The 24,427-nt window shown below is 45.5% G+C and overlaps 1 protein-coding gene across 1 annotated transcript; it reads left to right on the forward strand.

Moving 5' to 3' along the window:
* Positions 1 to 7,753: 7,753 nt before the first annotated feature.
* On the forward strand, positions 7,754 to 23,986 carry LOC120923183 (vomeronasal type-2 receptor 26-like). The gene is made up of 3 exons (XM_040334922.1): positions 7,754 to 8,192; positions 21,191 to 21,314; positions 23,020 to 23,986. The coding sequence occupies exons 1-3, from the start codon at positions 8,016 to 8,018 to the stop codon at positions 23,931 to 23,933; spliced, it is 1,215 nt and encodes a 404-aa protein (XP_040190856.1). The 5' UTR covers positions 7,754 to 8,015; the 3' UTR covers positions 23,934 to 23,986.
* Positions 23,987 to 24,427: the final 441 nt, after the last annotated feature.

A 24,427-nucleotide genomic window follows, 5' to 3' on the forward strand; every position in this document is an offset into this window, starting at 1 on the left:
CCGTAACAGGAAGCGGGTCTGATACGGATTCAGAGGAGGAACCTGTGCCCGTTAAAAGAAGGCGTTCTGGCGTGGAGCAGCCTACTACTAGTGCAGTGCCGTCCACCTCGCGAGCAGTGCCGTCCACCTCGCGAGCAGTGCCGTCCACCTCGCAAGCAGTGCCGTCCACCCCGCAAGCAGTGCCGTCCACCCCGCAAGCAGTGCCGTCCACCCCGCAAGCAGTGCCATCCACCCCGCAAGCAGTGCAACAAAGGTCAGGCACCAGTAGGGTGTCCTATCTGCCCCAAAGGGATAGGGGCCATGCCAGCCTTCCCTATGGCCTTCAAAACCCCCTGTGGCTGCCTTCGAATTCTGGAGCATCAAGTATCCCCCCTTTCACCGCCCAACCAGGTGTACAGGTGAACACCGATAATTTTGACATGATTGATTTTTTTCATTTAGTTATTACAGAAGAATTATTGTCATCTATTGTGGCCCAGTGCAACCTCTACGCTCAGCAATTTATTGTAAGCAACCCCGATTCCAGCTATGCCCGCCCCTTTCATTGGAGAGACCTGACCGTAGAGGAGTTTAAAATATTCTTAGGCCTGACCTTCAATATGGGTCTCTCAAAAAAAAACAAAGGGTACTCCTATTGGTCTACCAAAGCCATCCACCACATGCCCGTCTTCTCATCCCGTGTGCCCAGATCCCGATACTTTATTATTCTACGATTCCTCCACTTCAATGACAACACCCAGTGCCCTCCCCGAAATGACCCTGCTTTTGACAAATTATTTAAAATTCGGCCACTTCTAAAAAAAAAATCTGAAAAATTCCCCCAGTTATATACCCCTCAACAAAATATATCAATAGATGAGTCCCTTGTAAAATTCCACGGCAGGCTGGGCATCAAACAATTCATCCCCAGCAAAAGGGCCCGATATGGGGTGAAGATGTATAAACTGTGTGACCGAGACACGGGGTACATCTACTCCTTCATTGTATATGAAGGGAAGGACTCCCAACTACATCCCCCCGAATGCCCCGAATACATCGGAACAAGTGGATAAGTCGTCTGGGAGCTCATCTATCCACTACTTGGAAAAGGATACCACCTTTACGTGGACAATTTTTATACCAGCTTGCCCCTGTTTAGAAATCTTTACCGGAGAGACACCCCAGCATGTGGCACAGTGAGAATAAACAGAAAGGGCTTCCCCCAAAAATTGTTGAATCAGAAGCTGAGACGAGGAGAGACGACGTCTTTACGGAACCAGGAGCTATTGGCTGTCAAGTGGAGGGACAGACGAGATGTCCACATGCTCACCACCATCCACAATGACACCTACGTGGAAGTCCCCAAAAGAAGCGGCCCAGTGCAGAAACCATCTTGTGTCTACGATTACAATTTATTTATGGGTGGCGTAGACTTCAATGACCAGATGATTGAACCCTATCTTCCCTCCCGAAAATCCCGTCACTGGTATAAAAAAGTGTCCATTTACTTTTTCAGTTTGGCCTTCTATAACTCTTATGTTATCTACAAAAAAGCAACACAGAATCCCGTTCCATATCTACTCTACCAAGAAGACGTTATCACCGCCCTTTTGTTCCCTGAAATGCCACCAGACATTCTTTGCACTGATTGCGTGAGCAGACTTCACGAACGGCACTTTCCTGACAAAATCCCCCCGTCGAACAGGTGCAGCCCGTCAGAAGAAATGCCGGGTGTGCGCCAGAGGAGGAGTCAGAAGAGACACAACAGTTTATTGTCCCGATTGTCCCTCCCAACCAGGCCTCTGTTTAGGTGCATGTTTCCGCCGTTACCACACTATTGAAAATTATTAGGTAAACAAAATTCAAATTTCCTGCCTCCACACCCCTGATGCCACTGCACTGTACCTACCTCTGCCTTCTCCGTTACCGACCCTGGACTGTTACATGACCACGATTTTGCCTAATGCTAAAAATACCTCTGCTTTCTCTGGAACTGACCCAGGCTTGTTATACGACCACGCTTCTGCCTAACGCTTAACTGTACCTACCTCTGCCTGCTCTGGAATTGACCCTGGACTGTTTGACCACGTTTTTTGCCTGCCCCTTGGATTGATCTTTTACCCTGCTATGCTAGTGGGAACACAGGGGTCTCACACATGTGAGGGGCTCCAGAATTGTTTTTCTGGATGAAAAAACTAATTTTTTAGTTTTCTCATTCCCAGATTAGGGTCTGGTTGCCCGGAGGCTTCAAAGAGATTTGGGTGGGAGAAGCCTCTACCCCTGTCCCCATTCTTTCCTGGCCTTACTACCAGGACCAATATTTTAGCACTGCTGGCTATGTACCAACTATGAACAATATTGCTGCCTGGACAATTCCATTCATTGTCGCTGACCACGTCCCTGCCTGCTGCCTGGATCAGGGCTCTCCTCCTGTGGACAATTGCACTACTAAAAACACAGGTAATCCTTTTTTTTTGTACCCATTACTCAGCAGAATGTATTTTAGGGTGTAACTCTTGGTATGTACATGCTGTGTTAGAAATATGAAGGGCCTTCAAAAATGTGATAGATTGTAAGGAAATTGGATGTGTAATTTGTGTCCCTACAACACCTGATGGTGCTTCTTGGATGTCGGGTCTCTATGTGGCCAGGCTGTGTAAAAGTCTCACACATGTGGTATCGCCATACTCAGGAGGAGCAGCAGAATATATTTTGGGGTGTAATTTTTGCTATGTATATGCTATGTGTTGGAAATATCCTATAAATGGACAACTTTGTGTAAAAAAAATGCGTTTTAATTTTTTTTCCACATTTTCCAAAAACATCTGCAAAAAAATGAACTGTTCAAAATACTCATTATGCCTCATAGATTATACGTTGGGGTGTTAGCTTTCCAAAATGGGGTCACTTTGTGGGCGTTTCCATTGTCCTGGTGCTCCAGGGCCTTCAAAAGTGTAATAGGTGGTTGAGAGATTAGATGTGTAAATTATGCTCCTAGAATGCTTGAAGTTGCTACTTCTGTGTTGGGCCTCTGTATGTGGCCACGCTGTGTAAAAGTCTCACACATGTGGTATCGCCATACTCAGGAGGAGCAGCAGAATAAATTGTGGGGTGTAATTTTTGCTATGTACATGCTATGTGTTGGAAATATCCTATAAATGGACAACTTTGTGTAAAAAAAATGCGTTTTCATTTTTTTTCCACATTTTCCAAAAACATCTGCAAAAAAATGAACTGTTCAAAAGACTCATTATGCCTCATAGATTATACGTTGGGGTGTTAGATTTCCAAAATGGGGTCACTTTGTGGGCGTTTCCATTGTCCTGGTGCTCCAGGGCCTTCAAAAGTGTAATAGGTGGTTGAGAGATTAGATGTGTAATTTATGCTCCTAGAATGCTTGAAGTTGCTACTTCGGTGTTGGGCCTCTGTATGTGGCCACGCTGTGTAAAAGTCTCACACATGTGGTATCGCCATACTCAGGAGGAGCAGCAGAATATATTTTGGGGTGTCATTTGTGGAATATACATGCCATGTGAGAGAAATAACCTGTTATAATGACAATATTGGTATGAAAAAAAAAAAAAATCTTAATTTTGCAAAGAATTGTGGGAACAAATGACAACTTCAAAAAACTAACTATGACTCTTACTAACTACCTTGGAATGTCTACTTTCCAAAAAGGGGTCATTTGGGGGGTATTTGTACTTTATTGGCTTGTTAGGGTCTCAAGAAATGAGAGAAGCTGTCAGTACTTCAGGTGTGATCAAATTGTTCAATTTTCAGAAATTGGTACCAAAGCTTGTAGACCCTATAACTTTCACCCAGACTAAATAATATCCAAATTTTTTTTTTTTTTACCAAAAATATGTAGCAGTTTGCATTTTAGGCCAAATGTATGAGGAAAATTACTTTTTTACAAAATGATATGATAGAAATGAAGAAAAATTCATTTTTTTACAAAATTTTCGTTCTTTTTTCATTAATAGCGGGGAAAAAAAAAAGCAGAGGTGATCAAATACCACCAAAAGAAAGCTCTATTTGTGGGAAAAAAAGGACAAAAATTTTATTTGGTTACAGTGTTGTATGACTGAGTTATTGTCATTCAAAACATGAGAGCACCGAAAGCTGAAAATTGGTCTGGTTATTAAGGGTGTTTAAGTGCCCAGTTGTCAAGTGGTTAATATGCTCCTGAAGCATTGCCATTTTTCGTCAGTTTTCAATGTTTCTAGGATTTGATCCTAATTTATGTCATGTAGTAATGACAGCAGTTCAGAAAAATTGCCTCGTGGGCGGTAACGCGTTTCAGAGCATGCATGGCTCCTTTGTCAGACCTGCATCCATGCTTGCCTGGTGGGCGTATGAGAGGGGAGGGGGAGGAGAGGGGAGGGGCTGGTGTCTGCTGATAGGCTGGGGGAAAGCGAGGAGGAGTGTAGACCTGTGGATTGAATGGATCTGGAGCCAGGGATATGTAGCCGAGACTCAATCGGGATGTAGTCTGTCAAGGGCATAGACATAGAGATCCCATTGTGGAAATGAGAGAGATTGGTGATACAAGTCTGGGTGCAGCTCCGGGGCATTGGAAGGTGGTGAAGAATATATATGAGCCAGTGTTCATGGAATATAGTATTAATCATAAACTGCAGCATGCTGAACATGGGAGTATTATGTTTAAATTGATGGATGTTGGTTCCATACAGGGACATAGTCATGTGACTGGACATGTGACATATTAAGTACATTAGATTTAGTGTGTGTCTGGTCTTAAAGGGGTTGTAAAGGTTCATGTTTTTTTCACCTTAATGGCCCCTGAACGCCGAGTGTATGACACGGGAGCACGCCCGCAAGGTAACTCCCCTTGGGAGAGAGCTTCCCAGAGGGGGTCAGCTATTACGGAGAGGAGCCGCGAGAGCCGCTGTGGTACCCCAGAACAGGAGGATCAGGGGCACTCTGTGCAAAACAAACTTCACAGGGGAGGTAAGTATGACATGTTTGTTATAAAAAAAAAAACTTTAAAACTTTAACAAACAAAGTGACACCATTGTGCACATCTGTGTATCACCCCCAAACAGATGGGTTGGTTGAACGATTCAATAAAACCCTAAAACAAATGTTAAAGAAGGTGGTGGATAGAGATAGAAAGGATTAGGACTGTCTAATACCCTATTTGATGTCTGCCATTAGGGAGGTATCTCAATCCTCTATGGGTTTCTCACCCTTCGAGTTACTCTATGGGAGACACTCAAGAGGGCTGTTGGATATTGCCAAGGAAACTTAGGAAAGTGAGAGATCTCCCCACAGGATTGTGATTGAGCATGTCGCCCTGATGCAAGATAGAATTGCACAGGTAATGCCAATCGTAAAGGAACATTTGGCCCAAGCGCAGTTAGCACAACAAAGAATGTATAACCATGGGGCCAAGACCCGTACCTTCTTCCCGGGGGATAGGGTATTGGTACTAATCCCTGCGGTTGAAAGCAAATTCCTCGCCAAATGGCAAGGCCCCTATGAGATAATGGAGAAATTGAGCAAAGTGAATTACAAGGTCAGACAACCAGGAAGGCAAAAGCCCAAACAGATTTGTCACCAGCTCAGTCTGATTGCATGATTCCTGAGGTTGGAATAGCAGTTACCTTGTCAAAGCCCCAACAACAGGAGGTTAAGGAGTTTGTGCTTCGCAACAAAGAGGTTTTCTCTGAGCTGCCAGGACAAACGTTTGGGGTAGAGCATGATATTATCAGCCCGCCCGGAGAAAGGGTGAAGCTCAAACCCTATTGCATCCCATAGGCCCAACAGGAGGCAATACGTGAGGAAGTACAGAGAATGCTTAAGTTGGGGGTGATAGAGGAATCCCAAAGTGATTGGTCCAGTCCCATAGTCTTAGTGCCTAAACCGGATGGGAGCTGGCGATTTTGTAACGATTTTCGACAGCTGAACAAAGTTACAAAATTTGACACCTACCCCATGCCACATATAGATGAGTTGATCGACCGGCAGGGAACAGCCCGATACATGACAACTCTCTATCTCACCAAAGGGTATTGGCAAATTCCCCTTGCCGATTCGGCCAAGGAAGAGACCACGTTTGTAACCACAGATGGGGCGTTCCAATATAAAAGAATGCCGTTTGGGTTACAAAATGCACCGGCAACATTCCAGCGGAAAATGGACCAGATTCTGAGGCCCCATCAGAAGTATGCTGCAGCTTTCCTGGATGATAAAATTATCCATAGCACAGATTGGGTCTCACATCTGCCAAAAGTGCAATAAGTCTCAGACTCTATCCGGGAAGCTGGGTTAACGGCCAACCCAAAGAAGTGCACCAATGGACAGGAGGGGGCCAAATATCTTGGGTACACCATTGGGAGGGGAGTGATAAAACCCCAAGTCAATAAAGTCGAGGCCATACAGAGTTGGCCATGTCCCAACAGCAAGAAGCAGATGCAAGTCTTTCTGGGAATCGCTGGCTATTATCGGCGAATCATTCCCTACTTTGCTTCTCAGGCTGTGCCCCTAACCAACCTGACAAAAGGGAAAGAGTCTGTCATGGTTAAATGGACCCCAGAGGCTGAAACAGCATTCCAGTCCCTAACCACTTAAGACCCGGACCAAAATGCAGGTAAAGGACCAGGCCCCTTTTTGCGATTCGGCACTGCGTCGCTTTAACTGACAATTGCGCGGTCTTGCGATGTGGCTCCCAAACAAAATTGGCGTCATTTTTTTTCCACAAATAGAGCTTTCTTTTGGTGGTATTTGATCAGTTTTTATTTTTTGCGCTATAAACAAAAATAGAGCGTAAATTTTGAAAAAAATGCAATATTTTTTACTATTTGCTATAATAAATATCCCCCAAAAACATATAATTTTTTTTTTTTTATGGACCCGACGGCAAAAGGGTTAAATGGCTCTTCTCCAGAATGAATACCTGTAATCTATCAGTCCTCATAGCTGAGATCCTCTGTCCTCCGTTTTAATTGTTTTGCCCTTCATGGAACTCTTTCTAATTCATCAACATCTTTCCTGAGGATTGGTCACCAAAACTGAACTGTATATTCAAGATGAGGCTGAGCCAGTGTATTGTAATGGGGAAGAATTATTGATTTATCTCTGGAGCGTTCACATTCACAAATCAAATTGTTTATAAATAGTCCCGTTACAATGTATCTGATTATAAATGCTCAGCAAACAGGTATTCTGATCCCGATGACATTCTCTGATTGAGATTGGGGATGAGCAAGTTCGCTCCAGAACATGCAAACAGGCAAAAAATGTTTCTTCTAACACATGAACATCATTAAATTCTATGGAACATGAACATGAAAAATCAAAAGTGCTCATTTTAAAAAAAGTTTTAAAAACAGCTGTTTTTTTGGGGAGCAGTGAAAAGTGAAATCTTCCTTTAAATTTCATACCTGTATTGCAGGGACCGACAATTTATTTATAGCCGCAAGTAGTTTTAAATGACTTTTTTCCTTTAGAAATGTCATTTTGTGCAGGGACAGTTCTAAACATAGGAAACATGCACTACTTTAAAGGCATACTATACACCCCCCCCCCCGTTACAAAATTTAAAGGAATATTTCACTTTTATTGTTTCACTTTAAGCATTATTAAAATCACTGCTCTCGAAAAAACTGCAGTTTTTAGAACTTTTGTTGCATTGATACATGTCCCCTGGGCAGGAACCATGTCCCCAAACACTTTTTATGACAATAACTTGCATATTAACCGTTGAAATTGACACTTTTGATTTCTCCCATAGACTTTTAAATGGTGTTCTGCGGCTTTTCGAATTTGCAGCGAACACCCCAAATTGTTTGCTTTTCGCCGAACGGGTGAACAGCCAACGTTCGAGTTGAACTAATGTTTGACTCAAACATAAAGCTCCTCCCTAATTGAGATATAACTAGATAAAAAATTTATAGTCAAAAAAATATTAAACATTCTATAAAAAAAGTTACCTATAATAATTTCTGTCATTATTTAAGCTGTCCCGCTATGTAAAAGAAGTCCAGTACAAGGATCCGAATGGTGAGGTCATGATTTTTAATGATAAAGGAGAACTACCCAGCCCAATGGAAATTGTAAATTGGATTACAAGAATTAAAGGTAGAAATATCACTGATTGGATGCATGTGGGTCACTTTGATGGGTCCCTTTCAGAGGGTCAGCAACTTACACTAGAAACAGAGCAAATATCATGGAAAGGAGACAAGGTGAGTTACACTGGGGAAGCTGAACATATACAATAAACATTCTAGTTTTGTCCCTAAACCCATCTCCAGACAAAATCTAACCCCCTCCCCCATCCTGTTCACAGACCACCAACATCTTCCCTGACTCATTCCATGGTGATTAGATGAAGGTGTCAGGTCTAGATGTGTGGATATAAATGCCGGGATATGTTCCCATCACTCATTATACCTGAAGAAGTGGATGAACTACAAAACATCTTCTAGACTTTGGAGTGGAATGACCACCAGTATTATCCATGGCCAGATTCTACCCAGACCTTCTGAATTCATTAGGCTGTAAACAGAACAAAAAAACAGTTCAGGGTAGTAATTCCCCTGATCAGAAATTTGCAGTTACTGTATATTCATAAAAAAAAACTAAACAACATGGAGCTACCTGGATTTCTGTACGAGTGACTCCTAAAATGCGGTCAAATGCGGTTGATTTTCTCTTTGGATTTTTAAAGCAGTATTTATACTTGGGACAAATTATTAGAGGTTACGTGAAATCACTGAGAAAACAACGTTAAAGGGCAATTGGATAACAAACTTCATGTGGTGGAAACAATAGTGTCAACATCAAAATTCTCAATGTGAACTCAAATCTAAAAGTCCAAAATGAATACAAATTGTTTTCCTGTCCATGCATTGCAACTGTGAGGCTTTGATTGCATGCAACCCTCAGTGATCACAGGCCGTCTGGCACATTTATTTCCACAGGGTAATCGGGATATTGCCTTTTAACTAGGGATGAGGCGAACACCACCCCGATCGGTTTGCACCAGAACCTGTGAACAGACCAAATGTTCGTGTGAACTTTAGAACTCCATTAAAGTTTATGGGACTCGAACGTTTAAAATCTAAAGTGCTAATTTTAAAGGCTAACATGCAAGTTATTGTCCTAAAAAGTGTTTGGGTCCCGGATCCTGCCCCAGGGGACATGTATCAATGCAAAAAAAAGTTTTAAAAATTGCCATTTTTTCGGGAGCAGTGAACTTAATAATGCGTAAAGTGAAACAAAAAAAGTGAAATATTCCTTTAAATTTCGTACCTGGGGGTGTATAGTATGCCTGTAAAGCAGCACATGTTTCCCGTGCTTAGAACTGTCTCTGCACAAAGTGTAATTTCTGAAGGAAAAAAAGTAATTTAAAATCATTAACGGCTATAATGAATTGTTGTCATTCATAAAAAAAAAATGCGTGGGGGTCCCCCCAAATTCAATTACCAGGCCCTTCAGGTCTGTTATGGATATTAAGGGGAACCCCGCGTCAAATTTAAAAAAGAATTACGTGGGGTTCCCCCCAAATATCCATTCCAGACCCTTCAGGTCTGGTAGGGATTTTTAGGGGAACTCCACCTCAAAATTTTAAAAAAATGGCGTGGAGTTCCCCCAAAAATCCACATCAGACCCCTTATCCAAGCACGCAACCTGACAGGCCGCAGGAAAAGAGGGGGACTGTACCAGTCCACATGCCCTCAACATTGGGAGGATGCTTTGGGGGTCTGCGACCCCCTCAAAGCAGCATGGCCCCATGTTGATGGGGACAAGGGCCTCATCCTCACAACCCTTTACTAGTGGTTGCTCACCCTGCTCCCGAAAAAACTGCAGTTTTTAAAACTTTTTTTGCATTGATACATGTCCTCTGGGGCAGGACCCGGGTCCCCAAACACTTTTTATGGCAATAACTTGCATATAAGCCTTTAAAATTAGCACTTTAGATTTCTCCCATAGGCTTTAACAGGGTGTTCCACGGCTTTTCGAATTTTCCACAAACACCCCAAATTGTTCACTGTTCGCCGAATAGGCGAACAGGCAATGTTTGAGTTGAACATGAGTTTGACTCGAAATCAAAGCTCATCCCTACTTTTAACATTGTTTTCACAGTGATTTCACGTAACCACTAATATTTTTTCACTTCATATATATTTAGTTTCTTGTAGATATCACTGATTGCACTACTATTAGTTGTTACAGAAGCTGCGTTTAACATTTATAATTTAACTATTTTTAGTAATCAAGGTGCGGGAACTATGGGCCAGATCCACAAAGCACTTACGCCGGCGTATCTCGAGATGGGCGCGTAAGTGTAGATATGCGCCGGCGTAACTATGCGCCTTATCCACAAAACTAGATACGCCTGAAAATCGGCTTCTTCCGACCGACGTAACTTTTCTGCGCCGGCGCATCGTGGGCGCATATATACGCTGGACGAGGTGTATCGCATCTTCCAATTCAGCCCTGATGCCATCCTGGAAATAGCCACAACCCTGCATGATGACATCACCAGCCAGACACATCGCTCACATGTAGTGGAGCCAATGGTCAAGGTACTGGCAACACTCCATTTCCTTGCCAGTGGCTCGTTCCAGCGTACAAGTGGAGTCGTGTTTGGGATGGCACAATCCACCATGAGCAGATGTGTGCACCAGGTTGTCCCCGAAATCCTCAGACGCATGTCCCACCACATCATCAGTGTCAAGGAAGCATGAATCAGACGTACAAAACAGATAAATGAATAAGAAGATTTTATTGGAAACCAAACAGCAAGGTCAAAGTCCACACTGACGGTTGAAACAGCCAGAAGAGTAGTCCAACGGTGCCAGGGTCGATAGCGAGGGATGAGAGTCAGCCAAGCCGGAGTCTGTAGCCAGAGACGGGGTGAAATGAAGCCGGGGATCAGGAACCAGAAGGAACGTCCGAAGCCGGGTCAGTGACCAGGAGCAGCAGCACGATCACAGAATGGGTGTCAGACAAAAGGCCCAAGCGAGGAAATGCTGCAGCTGCCGTCATATATATATGCTGAGCAGCCAGCTCCTCCCAGTGGGAAGGAGGAGCCGCAGGGTGTGGCAAGTTACAAGAACCCCATGAAGCAAGATGGCTGCTAGCACATGTCAGTGATGAGAAGCCTGCAAAGAGGCAAGACCATGACAGTACCTCCCCCTCAAGGGCCCGTCCTCCGCGGCGCAAAATACGGCTTCTGGGGAAAGCGCGCGTGGAAGGCTCGGAGGAGGACGGGAGCATGGACATCTGCAGAAGGAACCCAGGAATGCTCCTCTGGACCATACCCACGCCAGTGGACCAAGAACTGCAACCGGCCACAGACCAAGCGTGAGTCCAGGATATCGCTCACCTCGTATTCTTCATGATCGCCCACCTGGACAAGACGAGGCCGAGGAACCGAGGAGGTGAAACGATTGCATATTAGTGGTTTCAACAGGGAAACGTGAAACACATTGGAAACCCGCATACCAGATGGAAGCGCAAGAGCATAGGCAACCGGGTTCACCCTGCGGAGCACACGGAAAGGACCAACAAAGCGAGGAGGTTGAGATTGCGAGTGGACAACCATACACGATCTCCGACCTGGTAGGAAGGAGCAGGCAACCGTCTGCGATCAGCCTGGAGCTTCTGGCGCTGCGCAGAGGCCCTGAGGGACCTCTGGATATGTACTCATGAAGCACGTAGGGCAGAAAGGTGGTTCTCCACAGCCGGAACATCTTGGGGAGAGAATGACCATGGGCACTCCCCATTGGGAATGGGTTGCAGAAGTCCCAACGGAAGATGCAGAGGGGATTTATTCTGGGCACAAACAGAGCATGCCGCTACATATACGGCAATGTCGGACCGTAGAGAAGGCCACCAGAACAAGTGTGAGACAGCCCAGGACAGCTAAATCTTTCCAGGATGCCCCGCTGTCTTGGAGTTATGGTAGATTCGCAACAGCCGGGTGCGCAACTCCTCAGGCACGAAGCACCTACCATCGGGTCTCCCAGAGAGAGCACCAGATTGAGCCGCCAGAATCTGCTCTCCAAGGGGAGAGGTAAAGCTAGTGTTGATGGCGGCCAGGATCTGATTTGGAGGTATGACCGAAGTCGGTATCGAATCCTCTTTGGACAGCTTGGAGTATTGACGTGATGAGGCATCCGCCCTGACGTTCTTGGAACCGGGTAAGTAGGAGACAACGTAATTAAAGGTGTCAATCTCTTGGCCTCCGAAGGGTACGTCAGATTCTTGTGGTCCGTCAGGATGAGAACTGGAACCACAGAACCCTCGAGCAAGTGCCTCCATTCTTTGAGAGCCTGCACGATAGCTATAGCTGTCACCAATCTGGTAGTTGCATTCCGCGGGAGACAGTTTCCTGGAGTAGAACACACAGGGAAACAGAGGACCCTCTAGTGTCCGATGCTGAGACAGAAGGGTGCCTACTCCCGTCTCAGACGCATCCACCTCAAGGACGAAGGGCAACCCAGGATTGGGATGAGACAGTATTGGAGCCGAAGCAAAGGCTGATTTTAGAGCCTCAAAAGCCAGGATGGCCTCGGCCGGCCAATCATGGGAATTACTGCCCTTCCTGGTCAGATCCGTGAGAGGCTTGGCCAGCATGGAGAAGTCCCTGATGAACTTTCGATAATAATTGGCGAAGCCCAAAAAGCGCTGCAAGGAACGAAGACCAGTGGGCTGTGGCCACTGTAGGACTGCCGAAACCTTCTCAGGGTCCATGGAGAACCCCTCCGCGGAAATGATGTAACCTAAAAAGGTTACCTGGGACCGGTGAAATTCGCATTCTCAAGCTTACAGAAAAGCTTGTTCTCTCGTAACCGTTGCAACACTCGCTTGACATCCAGAATGTGGACCTCCACGGATTCAGAGTATACCAAGATATCGTCCAAGTAGACCACTACACACTGCTGCAACAGGTCACGAAAAACATCATTGATAAACTCCTGAAAGACTGCGGGCGCATTGCACAACCCAAAGGGGATAACCAGGGATTCGTAATGACCGGTCCTGGTGTTGAACGCGGTCATCCACTCATCACCCTCCCTGATCCTTACAAGGTTATAGGCAGCCCTCAGGTTGAGTTTGGTAAAGACCGTTGCCCCCTTGAGGCGGTCGAACAACTCGGAAATCAACGGGTATGCATTTTTAATCGTGATGCGATTTAGGCCCCTATAGTCGATGCAAGGCCTCAATTCTCCGCCCTTCTTCTTTACAAAGAAAAATCCAGCCCCCACTGGGGAAGAGGATTTGCGAATGTGCCCCTGGGAAAGCGCCTCCCTCACGTACTCCTCCATGGCTTCATTCTCAGCAACTGACAGTGGATATACCCTGCCACGAGGAGGAATGGCACCAGGTTGTAAGTCTATGGCACAATCGTATGGGCGGTGCGGACTCAGGGCACCAGCATGCACCTTATCGAATGCATCCAGATACTCCCTGTATTCAGAGGGCAACACGGAGTCTGAGGAGGCACACAACACCTTGACAGGCCCATGGATGCAACTAGCCCCACACTGTGGGGACCACGAGAGGATCTCAGCCGATCTCCAATTGAAAGTCGGATTATGCCTCTGGAGCCAGGGGTACCCCAAGACCACCGTAGTGAGGAGACGAAATGACCTGAAGACAGACCGACTCCCTGTGAACAGCCCCAATGGCTATCTCCACTGGAAGGGTCTCATGAGTCACCTGCGGCGGCTGAAGGGGTCTGCCATCAATCGCCTCAAGAACCAGCGGAGAAACTCGAGCCTGCAGAGGAATGGAGTTTGCGGCAGCAAATCTACTGTCAATGAAAAGACCACCAGCACCAGAATCCACCAACGCCTGAGCCATCACCGAACCTCCAGCCCAGGAGAGGACAACGGTGAGAAGTGGTTTATCAGCACGGAAAACCGGGGACGAAGAAACTCCACCCAAGATCTGTCCCCGACAGGATCTCAGGTGCGAGCGTTTCCCGGACGGTTCGGACATGACAACCGAAAATGCCCACTGAGGCCTCTCCCCCTCAGACAGGCGAGCAAACCTCAGCTGCATGGGTTCACCCTCAGGCACATCAACCCCAGGAGGCGTGGGAGGAGAGGGAGGTACGGGTGGGACAGCAAACGTAGGCGCCAATCTGTAGGAAGGCCTCCGCAGGCTCTCCTTAAAGGAAGGTCTCTCCCTGAGTCTGGTGTCAATCAATACCAGGAAAGAAATGAGAGCCTTGAGCTCCACGGGTAGGTCTTTAGCCGCAATCTCATCTTTCAAGGTGTCAGAGAGACCATGGGAGAAGGCAGCCACCAGGGCCTCATTATTCCAGCCCACCTCTGCTGCCAGGGTACGAAACTCAATGGCGTATTCGGCTACCGATCATGAACCCTGTCTAATGGACATGAGGAGCTTCGCAGCAGAGGCAGAGCGAGCCGGCACATCAAAAGCCCTCCGAAGAGAAGCAACAAAACCGGAAAACTCGGCAACCACCGGATTGTTGTTCTCCCATAAAGGACTTGCCCAGGCCAAGGCCTTGTCCGAGAGCAGAGAGATCAGGAAGCCCACCTTTGATCTCTCAGTGGGAAAAGCATGTGGCAGCAACTCGAAATAAATGCCCACTTGGTTAAAGAAGCCTCGGCACTGAGTTGGCTCACCCCCAAAGCGCTGTGAGAGGGGGGCAGAACCGGTCATACCCCGAGACACTGCAGGCGCAACAACGGGTGCCGGGGTAGACTCTGGCGCAACAACCGGAGCAGCAGTGGAAGCGGTAACAGGAGCGACAACCGGCCTAGCAGCAGCAGGAGCGAGATGAGCAGTGCGTGCAAGCAGGGTTTGCAACGCCTGAGCGAACTGACCCAGCAGGTGATCCTGCTGATCAAGTCTGGCAACTAGCATGGGTAGTGAGGATGGCCCTGTACCATCAGGATTCATGTCTTGGGCCTAATGTCAAGGAAGCATGAATCAGACGTACAAAACAGATAAATGAATAAGAAGATTTTATTGGAAACCAAACAGCAATGTCAAAGTCCACACTGACGGTCGGAACAGCCAGAAGAGTAGTCCAACGGTGCCAGGGTCGATAGCCAGGGATGAGAGTCAGCCAAGCCGGAGTCTGTAGCCAGAGACGGGGTGAAACAAAGCCGGGGATCAGGAACCAGAAGGAACGTCCGAAGCCGGGTCGGTGACCAGGAGCAACAGCACGATCACAGAAGGGGTGTCAGACAAAAGGCCCAAGCGAGGAAATGCTGCAGCTGCCTTCATATATATATATATAGAAAAAGAAAAAGTCGCGCCAGTCTATTAATTGACACTCAAAACTTTGTGTGAACACAAATAATGTTGTGAATAAATATAAAAAAAGTCCAAAAGAAAAATAATGTCCCTGGAACAGACGAGAATATCGCACCAGCCTGTATAGGAGACATTCAAATCCTTGGTGAAATATACATAATAGTGTGATGATAAAGTCCAAACAACTCTGAAGTTTCTTGGGACAAACAACACCCGGTGCACAAATGGTTAAGTGAGCCACCACCACATGGACTGGGGCTTACCAGAACACATATAAATAACAGCGTCATTTAATAGTTGCAGCAGGATATCCAGGGAGTATGCGGGAAAACCAGTGGCATGTCATGCAGAGAGAAAGCCGCACATAGCGTAATACGTCCAAAAATACGTTTATTAAAAGAATAAAAACCTACTTACATCATTAAAAATGAATACAGGCATATAAGAAGCAGTTTGCCGGCCGGCATAGATAGGAGCCCTTCCTCCTCGTACGAACGCGGTGACGTCACTGCACGCCGTCGACCCAGACGAGTTTCGTTATAGGATAACATTTTCAATGGGATGGGCTCTGCAGTGACTCACCGCTTTAAATAACCAGGCCTCGCTTTGATCGCCAGGAACCGGAAGTGGCGAAAACGCCATTTTGGAAGTGGGATACTGTATCGAAACAGCATACCGAGACAGGGATGCCTCGAATTAAAGACAGAGAGATTCCATGCCCTATAAGAACAGGATTATTTAAAAAATAAATAATATATATAGAACAAAAGTGAACCTAATTATCACAGATTGACAATGATCATTAGAGCAGCCAAAACTTATATAAATACCTGTGTAACATGCTACGAACACTCACTCCCCCTTGTGGGAAAGCGAGGAATTACGTGCACAAGTTAACTGGGAAAATAAATATTGAGCCTTCAACCAAAAAAGGCAGGAGGAATTAATTAATAACTCCTTTGCCAAATGTAATCCAGGGCCACAATAATTGGCCACTATAGATGTTACATGATGAATATACACTAATGAGTGCCAAAAATATAATTAAGTGAACAATATTTATGAATATTTAAATGTTCAAAAAACATTATGTTTTTAATTATCAATTGGATGGTGATCTGTTCTCAAATATATAACCACTAACCCTGAGAATCTAACATTAATCACCCTTATTGGATATGATCGGGAGTATTTATTTATATTTAATTATTTTATATTTACTCACAATTATTTGAGATCACTATAATTTATATTTTAATTGATAATTAAAAACATAATGTTTTTTGAACATTTAAATATTCATAAATATTGTTCACTTAATTATATTTTTGGCACTCATTAGTGTATATTCATCGTGTAACATCTATAGTGGCCAATTATTGTGGCCCTGGATTACATTTGGCGAAGGAGTTATTAATTAATTCCTCCTGCCTTTTTTGGTTGAAGGCCCAATATTTATTTTCCCAGTTAACTTTTGCACGTAATTCCTCGCTTTCCCACAAGGGGGAGTGAGTGTTCGTAGCCTGTTACACAGGTATTTATATACGTTTTTGGCTGCTCTAATGATCATTGTCAATCTATGATAATTCTCATTAGGTTCACTTTTGTTCTATATATATTATTTATTTTTTAAATAATCCTGTTCTTATAGGGCATGAATCTCCCTGTCTTTAATTCGAGGCATCCCTGTCTCGGTATGCTGTTTCGATACAGTATCCTACTTCCAAAATGGCGTTTTCGCCACTTCCGGTTCCTGGCGATCAAAGCGAGGCCTGGTTATTTAAAGCGGTGAATCACTGCAGAGCCCATCCCATTGAAAACGTTATCCTATAACGAAACGCGTCTGGGTCGACGGCGTGCAGTGACGTCACCGCGTTCGTACGAGGAGGAAGGGCTCCTATCTATGCCGGCCGGCAAACTGCTTCTTATATGCCTGTATTAATTTTTAATGATGTAAGTAGGTTTTTATTCTTTTAATAAACGTATTTTTGGACGTATTACGCTATGTGCGGCTTTCTCTCTGCATGACATGCCACTGGTTTCCCACAACGGTCCAAGAGTTTCTGTCTGTATCGAGTTTACCATATCCCTCCGTGGATTTATTATTGAAGGATACACGCTGTACATCCGATTGATCCTGTGTTGTAACCATACTCCCTGGATATCCTGCTGCAACTATTAAATGACGCTGTTATTTATATGTGTTCTGGTAAGCCCCAGTCCATGTGGTGGCGGCTCACTTAACCATTTGTGCACCGGGTGTTGTTTGTCCCAAGAAACTTCAGAGTTGTTTGGACTTTATCATCACACTATTATGTATATTTCACCAAGGATTTGAATGTCTCCTATACAGGCTGGTGCGATATTCTCGTCTGTTCCAGGGACATTATTTTTCTTTTGGACTTTTTTTTATATTTATTCACAACATTATTTGTGTTCACACAAAGTTTTGAGTGTCAATTAATAGACTGGCGCGATTTTTTCTTTTTCTATATTGTTTGTGTTATGACACGTTATTGCGGCCTTTCCCTATATTCACTTATTTAATCACATTGTTTTGGTTGGCGCAATTTTCTTTTTCCAATATATATATATATATATATAAATGCTGAGCAGCCAGCTCCTCCCAGTGGGAAGGAGGAGCCGCAGGGTGTGGCAGGTTACAAGAACCCCATGAAGCAAGATGGCTGCTAGCACATGTCAGCGATGAGAAGCCTGCAAAGAGGTAAGACCATGACAATCAGACCCACCCAGGAGCATCTGCGGCAGAAGGCAATGGCAAAGTTCTACAGTATTGCAGGAGGCCATTGATTGCACACATGTGGCACTACGCCCCCCCCCCCCCACCCCGTGACACAGAGCACATATACCGCAATCGTAAGCATTGGAATTCCATCAACGTACAGGTGATAGCCGATGCCCAATGCCTCATTTGGCACGTCCATGTCAAACACCCAGGGTCCAGACACGACAGCTACATATACCGTCAAAGCAACATCCCAACAGAATTTGAACAGAACGTGTACGGGAACAGCTGGCTGGTTGGTGAGTGACATGGCAGTCGGGCATGACTGTCCGACCCCATGATGCAGACATCACGAGGGGCACATGCATGACTAACATCCTCCTGTCTTTTCCCTTCCAGGTGACTCTGCATATGCACTTGGGCCCCATCTCATGACTCCCTTCCGGAATCCCGAAACCAGAGGAGAGCAAAAATACAATGAAGCACACGCACGTACCCGTGCAGTGGTGGAACGCACCTTTGGCCTCCTGAAGTTCCGTTTCCGATGCCTGGATAAGTCCGAGGGGACCCTGTTGTATTCCCCAAACTTTGTGTGCCAGATCATCGGTGCATGTTGCATGCTGCACAACTTCGCAGTGAGAAAGGGCCTGGAGACTGACATACATGATGACCTGACCCCTGAACCAGACATTCCCCCCCTAACCGAGGCTACCCCGTCTGCTGAGGGAAGAGCAGTCAGGAGATGCCTCACAGTAGGCATCTTTGCACGTTAAACACACACATTCATCATGGCACAAGAAGAATGCACGCATGCACACCACTGTGGTCCCTAGCTCACACACACCACATCCTCATCACATTGGATTAGCCCAAGTCCACCATGCAGGACTTGGGAGCAGCAACGCCACGTCAAGTCTCCAATTATGTCGCTGTCCATTTATACCACATTCACACGGTCCTGGGGATCACTTCTCCCTGACAACTGAGGGTGACACCCCTTTTCCGGCAGGAATGTCACCCCCACATTCAAACACCAGTCACACTGTAGCCTGCACTACTGACCGTGTGCTGGGTCTACCAAAAAAAAAAAAATACTCATAACCTGAGTTTTCACAAAACAAAAATAACTCATAACCTGAGTATTAAAAAAAAAAATTATAATCAACGGCGCTGTCGTGGCCCACACCTGGTGCCACGGCCCAGGCCCCGGCTCCTCATGGGAGACTCATGGGGTGGGAAATCAGGAGGAGGAGGAGCATCCCCTGGTCTCTCCACGGCTGACTGCCTGCCCTCCAACACCAGGGCGATGCAGGTGAGGACCGCATTGGTGTCGGCCTGCAGCAGCCTGGAATGCCTCCCCTCCGCCTGGATGGCTGCAATATTTTCCCTGACAGCCTCTGCCAGGGCGTGGACCTCATCCACGAGGCCTGCTGTGGTGGCCTGCAGATCCCCAGGCAGGTGACCACGGCAGCAGAATTGGAGCCAACATCCTGGACAGCTTCAATCATGGTGGCATAGGAGGCCATGCTGTCTTCCATACGCTCCATCTGCACGGCAACCTCACCCAGATGAGGCCTGTTCCCTCCTGAGGTGTTCCGGGAGGACATCAGACACCCCCCTAGTCTTCCTGGTCACCTTCCTGTGGCCAGAAGAGGCTTGGGGCCGTGTAGAAGGGGGGACCCTTGAGGTGGTAGCCCTGTTGGGGGAGGAGCCTGAGGGGCTTCCCCTGATGGAGGGCTGACTGGTCCCAGCCAAAGGGGGAGACCCCTCCAAATAGAGGCAGACCCCGTTGGCACTGGTCACCTCCTCCTCAACCACCTCCTGAGGAGAGGTGTGGCCACTCCCCTCCACTGATGAGTCATGGCTTGCCAGGGGGTCAGACTCTGACTGATGTCCGGGGGATGGTGTGAACTGGCCACTGGCATTAGATTGCCCAGCACCCTCCTACACATCTGTGGATGACACAAAACATTCACATGTTGGAGTACCCACACACTTGTCACATGTTCCCTTCCACCCCCACACTTGCTACACACCATATAGGAGATAAAACACACTTACCTGTCCTCAAGGCATCCTCAATGGAGTCAAAGCCCTCCACTCCCTCCACTTGATGCCTGTGGAGACACTGGGCAATCACCTGTTCCTCAGGAGTGAGCGTCAAAGTAGTTGCTGGTTCCCCTCCAGTGCCCCTGGCATGAGCCATCATCTTCGCCATCTTACCTTTGACCAGGCGACGCAGGTGGTTAATTTTTCGTTAATGTCATTGGTGGTCCTGACCTCGTATCCCAACACATTGACATCAGCCGCAATCTGCGCTAGGATCTCCGTCCTCCTGGCCTTTGTGGTGTTGGCACTCTCTGCACCATGGGACATGGCCCTGATGATCACCTCCTTCTCCTGTGGGGAAAAGTTCAGCTTCCTCCTCTTCTCTGAACCTGGAGCAGACATGGCTGAAAAAAAAACAGCACCAAACCAACCAGCAAAAAGTACCTTGCTTCAGGGGGGGAAACAAGCGGATGTACTTTTGCGCTCAATGGGCGCATGTCTGGGCGTATTTATGCCCTGGGCGTATCTCAGGGATTACGCCGGGCCAAGTTCTGAGTATGCGCAGAGAGGAGCGGGACATAGTCAGCGTCATGGCGCATGCGCCGTTCGTTCGGCCCTTCATTTGCATGGGGTCATGGTTCATTTAAAAGGAAAACGCCCACTTCCTTCCTACTTTGAATTACGACAGCTTACGCCGATGAATTTACGTCGCGCCGGCGCAAAGTTGGCCGGAAATGCTCTGAGGATACGGTACTTGCCTCTCTGAGTTGAGCCGGCATAGCGGAAATGAGATGCGCTAAGCCGGCCTATATATGCGCCGATGTACGTGGATCTGGTCCTATATGTTTAGCACATATACACATTTTTGAGTGTTTATGTTTGTACTGATAGTTTTGTTGCTATAACTTTTCTAATGAAAGGATTCTGCTAGTACTCCTAGATGTCTATTTCTGTCTTCTGGATCAGAACATATTCTGTGGTATCCAGACTAATGAAGGGCCACCTTCTGGAATGGTCCATGTGTTTCCACCAAGGTGTACTGTACATGCTGCATCATTGTAAACATCAGAAGCTCGGCTTCCCTACACTATTATATCTGTACTTTTACTCTTGAATAGATCATATAGCTCTATATTATCTCAGGTCCCAAGAGGTCAATGCTCCGAGGAATGTCTTCCGGGGTTCAGAAAATCTGTAAGAGAAGGATATCACCCATGTTGTTATAATTGTGCTCCGTGTTCAGAAGGAGAAATATCAAACCAATCTGGTAAGATTTATGTTTCTATAAGTATAAATTCTGATATTGAATTAGAAAATGAAAACATTTAAAGTCCTTTAACCACTTGCCGACCGGCCACCGCCGTTATACGTCGACAAGGTGGCTCGGATGGACGAGAGCACGTAGTATGACGTCCTCTCTCCCAGCCGTCACTAGGGGAACACTAGTAAGAACACACCCAGGCATACTTAACCCCTTCCCCGCCCCCTAGTGTTAACCCCTTCACTGCCAGTGGCATTTTTATAGTAATCCAATGCATTTTTATAGCACTGATCGCTATAAAAATGCCAATGGTCCCAAAAATGTGTCAAAAGTGTCCGAAGTGTCCGCCGTAATGTCACAGTACCGAAAAAAAAATCGCTGATCGCCGCCATTACTAGTAAAAAAAATATAATAAAAATGACATAAAAATACCCCCTATTTTGTAAACGCTATAACTTTTGCGCAAACCAATCAATAAACGCTTATTGCAATTTTTTTTTTACAAAAATTTGTAGAAGAAAACGTATCGGCCTAAACTGGGGAAAAAAATGTTTTTTTTTTATATATTTTTGGAGGATATTTATTATAGCAAAATGTAAAAAATATTCATTTTTTTCAAAATTGTCGCTCTATTTTTGTTTATAGCGCAAAAACTAAAAACCGCAGAGGTGATCAAATACCACCAAAAGAAAGCTCTATTTGTGGGAAAAAAAGGACGCCAATTTTGTTTGGGAGCCATGTCGCACGACCGCGCAATTGTCTGTTAAAGCGACGCAGTCCCGAATCGCAAAAAGTACTCTGGTCTTTGGGCAGCATTATGGTCCGGGGGGTAAGTGGTTAAAGTGATTCTGTACACACTTTACACTTTGCAGGCCGAACATCTCCCTAAATTGTATGAAATTAATGATTACTGATGAGGCCTTTCTGCACTTTTCTTCTACCTCTGACCTTAGTAAAAACAACACACAGTACACAAAAACACTGGCTAGCCACACAGTTAATCCTTTTATCTCCCCTGATGTTTAACCCCTTCCCAGCCAGTGTCATTATTACAGTGACAGTGCATATTTTTAGCACAGATTACTGTATTAGTGTCACTGGTTCCCGCAAAGTGTCAAAAGTGTCAGTTAGTGTCAGATTGTCACCCAGACTTGTGTCACCAATCTCTCTCATTTCCACAATGTGGTCTCTATGTATATTCCCTTGACAGACTACAACTCGATCAAGTCTCAGCTACATATCCCTGGATCCAGATCCATTCAATCCACAGGTCTACACTCCACCTCTCTATCACCCAGCCTATCAGCAGACACCAACAATATCACAGTCCCTCTATAAGTCGCTGATCACTGCCATTACTAGTATAAACAAATGTCATAAATATATACCACAGTTCACATAAACCAATCAATATACTCTTATTGGGATATATATTTTTTACCAAAGATATGTAGCAGAATACAATTTATGAAGGAATGCAATTTTTTTTATTGAATGTGTTTTATAGCAGGAAGTTCATTTTTATTTTCAAGATTGTTGGTCTTTTTGTTTATAGCACACAAAACGCAGAGGTGAACAAAACTTGGCCTGGTCATGAAGGGGGGTAAATCTTCTGGAGGTCAAGTGGTTAAGGAAAAATACAGAAAAAATAGTTAATACTGTCAAATAGCTACCGTGCCTAATGTTATTTTCACTTCTTTTTACTCTACAGACAGTGAACTCTGCAAGAAGTGTCCTGAAAATGAATGGCCTAACAAAGCTAAAACTATTTGTAGTGACAAGGTCAATGAGTATTTATCATACGAGGAGGACATTCTAGTTTTATTTTTCTCTATAACTTCAGTCATATTTGCTACAACATCTCTCCTTCTACTTGGACTATTTGTTTGGTTTCGGAGCACTCCCATAGTCAGAGCCAATAACCGGAACCTCAGCTTCATTCTGCTCCTCTCCCTCATACTGAGCTTCCTTTCTGTATTCCTGTTCCTTGGCCGTCCTGTGGATATTACCTGTATGCTGCAACAAGTCACTTTTGGAGTTCCCTTCACCATCTCAGCATCTTCTATCCTCGCCAAAACCATCATGGTCTTCATTGCTTTTAAAGCCACCAGACCTGGAAGCTGTTGTAGAAAATGGGTGGGAGTCAAACTTCCCAATACAGTCATGTTATTCTGCTCATCCATTCAGGTTATGAATTGCATTCTCTGGTTGTCCATCTCTCCACCATTTCAGGAGTATGACATGGACTCCTATCCTGGGAAGATCATCATTCAGTGTAATGAAGGGTCAGTTATCGGCTTCTACTCTATGTTGGGTTATATGGGGTTTCTGGCAGCTGTGAGTTTTCTTCTGGCTTTCATGGTGAGGACATTACCGGACAGTTTTAATGAGGCCAAGTACATCACCTTCAGCATGCTGGTGTTCTGCAGTGTCTGGATTGCCATGATCCCGGCCTATCTGAGCACCAGAGGGAAATACATGGTGGCTGTGGAGATATTCGCCATACTGACCTCCAGTGCTGGAATATTATTGTGTATGTTTTCTCCAAAACTCTACATTTTACTTTTCAAACCTGAACTGAACACAAGAGGGACAATGCTGGGGAAGAGAATGATGGAAATGTAACACATTGATTCAATGTATAATGCTGTAGATCAGATTAAACAAATTCAGTCATATTGTTTCCATCATCATCATTATGAATGACATCATCATCAGAATTATGATTTTTGGGGACATTGACTGCCTTCTGTCTGCCTATTGTACATAAGTGGATGGAAGGTGGATGTCACAGGATTGGATGATATTTTAGAGCTTCATTTTTTTCTTGCTCTTACACGCCCCCCAGCATGCACAAGCAAAGTATTGTCACTGCATTGTCCATTGGACGGTGCTGATCACAAATAAAATGCTGTGACCAATCAAAGCATCACACAATGTAACCAACACCTGAAGATAGCAGCTTGCCCCCACTTTGCCCTCACACACTGATTGGAGAGTGATAGAAAAGAAAGATTCCAGATCACCAGCCAGTACAAGTGGAATCCAGTACCAGCAGTACCAGAAACAGCTTCAGTCTTCCTTCTATTATCATTCATCCCTCTACAGCACAGATATCA

Source organism: Rana temporaria, chromosome 1 (assembly GCF_905171775.1).
Source record: "Rana temporaria chromosome 1, aRanTem1.1, whole genome shotgun sequence".
NCBI classification, from domain to species: Eukaryota; Metazoa; Chordata; class Amphibia; order Anura; family Ranidae; genus Rana; species Rana temporaria.